This window comes from Neltuma alba, unplaced genomic scaffold, assembly GCF_004799145.2.
Source record: "Neltuma alba isolate B1F8T4 unplaced genomic scaffold, ASM479914v2 tig00003226_pilon, whole genome shotgun sequence".
NCBI lineage: Eukaryota > Viridiplantae > Streptophyta > Magnoliopsida > Fabales > Fabaceae > Neltuma > Neltuma alba.
Genome location: NW_021633195.1, coordinates 402,464 through 407,268, shown reverse-complemented (window position 1 = coordinate 407,268; position 4,805 = coordinate 402,464). Strand labels below are relative to the sequence as shown.

At 36.3% G+C, this 4,805-nt stretch overlaps 1 protein-coding gene across 2 annotated transcripts; it reads left to right on the top strand.

The window, feature by feature from the left end:
* Positions 1–3,074: 3,074 nt before the first annotated feature.
* LOC114740988 (photosynthetic NDH subunit of lumenal location 2, chloroplastic) lies at positions 3,075–4,553 on the top strand. Of its 2 annotated transcripts, XM_028929246.1 has the most exons (3): positions 3,075–3,199; positions 3,245–3,631; positions 4,173–4,553. In XM_028929246.1, the coding sequence occupies exons 1-3, from the start codon at positions 3,116–3,118 to the stop codon at positions 4,269–4,271; spliced, it is 570 nt and encodes a 189-aa protein (XP_028785079.1). In that variant the 5' UTR covers positions 3,075–3,115; the 3' UTR covers positions 4,272–4,553. The 2 variants fall into 2 exon arrangements, with proteins under 2 accessions (XP_028785079.1, XP_028785078.1); XM_028929245.1 differs by having other exon boundaries at positions 3,075–3,631.
* The last annotated feature ends 252 nt before the right edge of the window (positions 4,554–4,805 follow it).

The following is a 4,805-nucleotide window of genomic DNA, read 5'->3' as shown; positions in this document are numbered from 1 at the left end:
GACCTAGTCAAAAGTCACTTCTGACTGAGTGATCATAAAGACTATGTTCAGGCTTAGTGGTTTTTCATGCGAAGGAATGTGATTGGTCAAGATGGAATTTGTCCCTCACATTCGTAGAGAGACATTACTGGGCCCCTCGATGAGTGAGTCTGAGAAATGTATGGCCATACTATAATGGAAAGGTAATTCCATTTCTATACTCAGACTACTCAGGGATCGAGAAAGTAACGGTCATGAATAGGAGGATGACATTCTCCATGCCTCATCCATGACCAAAATGTTGTGAGACAAAAGGGACGCGATATGGTTGTATGAAAGGTTGCATCGTTCAATGATCCTCATATGTTTTGGGTAGTCGTGATGTCTTGCTAGAGACCGCTTACGACTTGTGAGTCATTATGGTTAATGGCCCACTGCCAACTTCATATGGGCCTACAGGGTCGCACACAAAATAGCCCAACACGAGTTATGATGTCCAGATTCATTGAATCTAGGATATGTCCAGATTCATTGAATCTAGGATATGTCCAGATTCAATGAATAAATAGGGTGGACGTGTATATATATATATATTCGTATATATATATTATATAAATATAAGAGATATTAATTGTTAGATTTAATTTATAAGGATAAATTAGATCTATGTAAATTAATTCCGTCATATCTTTATTTTTGAATTAGATAAATAGGTGAATTAAATCTGTGAAACGGATTTAATATAAACCGTATTTATTTAATTGTTCTCTTATCTAATAATGCAATATTTAATATTGTATTAATTTTGGAATTAATTTAGGATTAATTTCGAAATTAAAATATCATTCATAATACCTATAGCATCCTATATATTCGATATTAGGGAGCTAGGGTTTTATGAGTGAGAGCGAAAGCACTAAGCAGATAAGGGACGGCCAAAAGTGAGGAGAGAGGACGGATTTCTAAAACCCTAGACGGACAAAAAGGGCGCTAGCACGCCGTCTGTAACCGGAGAGCTATTCGTGTGGATACCGGTAGAGGAAGCCGGTCAGAGTTGTCGACTTCGAACGATAAAGGAGGCGAGCAGAGGCATCCTGAACGGCGGAATCACCAAGCCACTCGGAAACCGAACACCGAAGGTAATACTTCTTACTACCTGACTTAAACGCGATCGGTAGATCCGGGCAAGGGATTGAAAGTTTTAAAATTTTGAGTTTTTCCGCTGCGCGTCGTCTTTCAATCCCCTTCAGTCGTATGGCTCAAAAGGTTCCTACAGTGATTAGGAATTAATGATGGATTAGAAGGTCATGTTTCAATATATTGTAATAGCCAGGCATAGCTTGTTTTGAGAACCCTCACTAGCACAAGGAGGACTAAATACATAGGCATAAATTATCTCTTAATGAAAGATAGAATTGCTGAAAGGCAAGAACAGTTTAATGCCACGCTGCCCATAAAGATTGGCAGATCCCTTATATAACCTATTGTTAAGGATTTGTTAGTGAGATGATCAAAGATTTTTGGTATCATAAGGTCTTGAACTTCTTTTATTGAGATATAAAAGAAATGCATATGCAAACTTATGTTTGAGGCAATATGCAAACTTATAGGTACATGCTGGATGTCCTTGTGTGTTGATCTTGTATAAAGGGCTTCTACTACACAAGCATCCAAAGTTGAAGATGTCATGCCCACGGGATCATGACAGACACTGAGTATAAAGCAAGAGAGATGTGATAATTACACAATGGTTAGCTCATCAAGTGCGAGTAGGAGATGTTGGATATTTTGGCTTGGATCCGCCTTTGATAGGTCGGATTGTTTAATTGTATATTAAGAGAATATTTCAATCAAATATCCAAGCAAGCTTGCGATATGTTTGACTTAGTCAAACAATTTGAATTAAATCTAATTAGTTATGACATAAATTACTTAATTTATATTATCAAGATTAGATATATATTAGAGATAGATATATGTAGAATTAATTGAGATTGATTATGGATTTAAATTCAAATTCATAATCTTATTAGTTAAGAGATATTGAAATATTTGGATTTAAATTCAAAATGATGGATTAGGCGGATATTTTACCTTCCAAAATACCCTTGCCTAAAGCTATAAATATAAGCCTCCATCCATCAGTTCAGGTCACCTTAATAGTTGGGTTTTCCTACTCTCTTCTCTCTTTCTAATATTCCCTCTTATGTGGTGCTCTACTGTGCCACTCAAGTTTAGGCTTTAGTAGCCTAAACTCTGCAAGAGTATCGGTAGATCAAGTCGTAGAGCTTTGAAAGAATGACCCGAATCTGAACATGAATCCAACCAGGTACGCACTTTGTTTTATATTTAATATTTTTAAGCTTTATATACATCAAACTAAAACCATCTTCAATTCAATAGTAAAAGAAATAAAAAATATATTAAAAACAAAATGGTTTGATAAATATTTAAGAGTATAAGCTATATTGGGGGGGGACAGATTGTAGGCTATATATGGATAAAATTAAAGAAAAAATTAGAAATAAATCTCTCATTAAAAAATTAAGTAGCAAATGATTTCTAGGATAATGAATTACACAAAGAAAGATAAGTTGCACACAATAGAAATTAAGTTGTATGAAAGAAAAATTGTTTGCGCAAAGATATTAGGACTAATTTGTACATAATAAAGATGAGTCACACACAAGGAAAGAAGAATTATATATAAGAGAAGTTCAGCTACACAAAAGCAAAATGTCATACAAGAAAAAATTATTGTACAAAACAAAAAATGGATTATACATAAGAAAAGTTAAATTATGCAAAATACTTAAGAATTACTATTTCAGTCCTAAATATCAGACATATATAATTTGTAGTGTGAATTACACTACAAATTAAGTTTTATATTTATTGTCGTAGGTAGTATTTACTAATTAATTTATCAACAAAGAATTTATCCTCAGTTGTTCCTAAATTAAGAAGAAATACAAAGAAGATAATGGTACCACGTGGCAGAAAGTTAAGGTCGTGGTGGGGCCACATGCCCAGCAGACCTCTCCGCATCATCTTCTTCTCCTTTTATCTCATTCATCGAATAAGAATCAGAATTTGAAATTCAGAAACCAAAAACGGCGCAGACTTATCCAAAACCATGTCCAGCTTCACTCACACCACCACACTCCTCCATGCCCATGTCAAAACCAAACACCAAAACACCAATCAGTCATCATCTTCTTCTTCTTCGTCGGCGTCGTCTTCTTCCGCAAACCAATCCGCATTCTCTTCTTCACAGCAAAACCCAACCACCAACAGAAGGAAACTGGTTTCAACCTTCTTGGCCACTTCAATGGCAGCACTTGCAGGAGCTCATGCGCAGCCCCAAGCCTTGGCCCAGAACTGGGGGACCCGTTCCTTCCTCCGTGAGCACTTCTTCGAGCCGGGGCTGTCGCCGGAGGACTCTGTGGCAAGGATAAAGCAGACGGCGGAGGGGCTGCACAGCATGAGAGAGATGCTGGAGAACATGTCGTGGAGGTATGTCATTTTCTACATTCGCCTGAAACAGGCCTATCTTGATCAGGATTTGAAAACCGCCATGGCCACCTTGCCCCAAGGTCTCCGAAAGGACTATGTTAAGGTTGCCAATGAGTTGGTCGACAACATGGCCGAGGTATGTACATGTAATTAACCAGTTGGTCTTTTTAGATTGTGAGCATTTGAAGAGGGGAGAAGAGAGAAACAGTTTTACGACATTCTAATTTGGACCATAATCCCTGTTTATAAATCTAAACTGTGATATTTGCACTTTTGATAACAATAACGCCCGTAATTAAGCATGAAAACTGAGAGAATTATGTTGAAAGATCAAATTCACAGATTCATCAAACTTGCCAGTCCAACCATGTGTATTTATCATTCATATAAAAACAAGCTTACAATTAAAAAGATATTTAAAACTATTTACAACTCAAACCATAGGAATTTACAAGTGGGACAATGCGTATTTATCATTAGTGGTCCACAGGGGAATAAAAAATTTGTTAATTTGGTCCTTAGAATTTAAAAGATTTACATGTATGGCAACATAGACACCAACCTTCTACATCACTAGCTACTTAGTGATAGCAACCAGATCTGAACTATCTATTTCCATTATTTTTTACCCTTAAATTGAAGTTCTGATGTGGTTGTGTTAATGGGTGTGTGTTCAGCTTGATCGATATGTTCGCTCGCCAAAGGTATATGAATCGTACCTGTACTACGAGAGGACTTTAAAGTCAATAGATGATCTTGTGGCTATGTTAGCCTAGCACTGATAATCTCTGTGACCGATCCAGCAAGGATTCTTTAATTTTGTGGCAAAACAAGCTAAGCGTGCTCAAATCATCGTATGTTTTGCAATTCATGTAGAATATAATATATACGTACGTGCATGATATATCAGATTTCTATAGCCTCCTCAAGTGTGCCTACAAGTTTTTTTTACCCTTTTTTGGCCAGAATATGGACGAGCTTTTCGTTTATATCAGAGGATGATTGTGAGAGTCCTATGGATGACATGGACGATTAAGATATCTTGATTTTCATTGTTACTCTCTCCAAACTTTTGTTAGATTTGTAAGGCTTGCTCGATGCAGAACGGGGGAAAATCAAGTTTCATCTCTATGGGCTCCCCCCTAAAAAAAAGGTTTAGATTGGATTTTCAGCTCACTAATTACGACTAAGAAAAAATTAATTTTTTGGTCCTTCAAGTTTTAGTTCAATTATACGACTCAATTTCTCAACTTTTAACTCATTTAAAACCTGGTCCTTCAACTTTTCTATTTTAATAAATTAATCCTTAT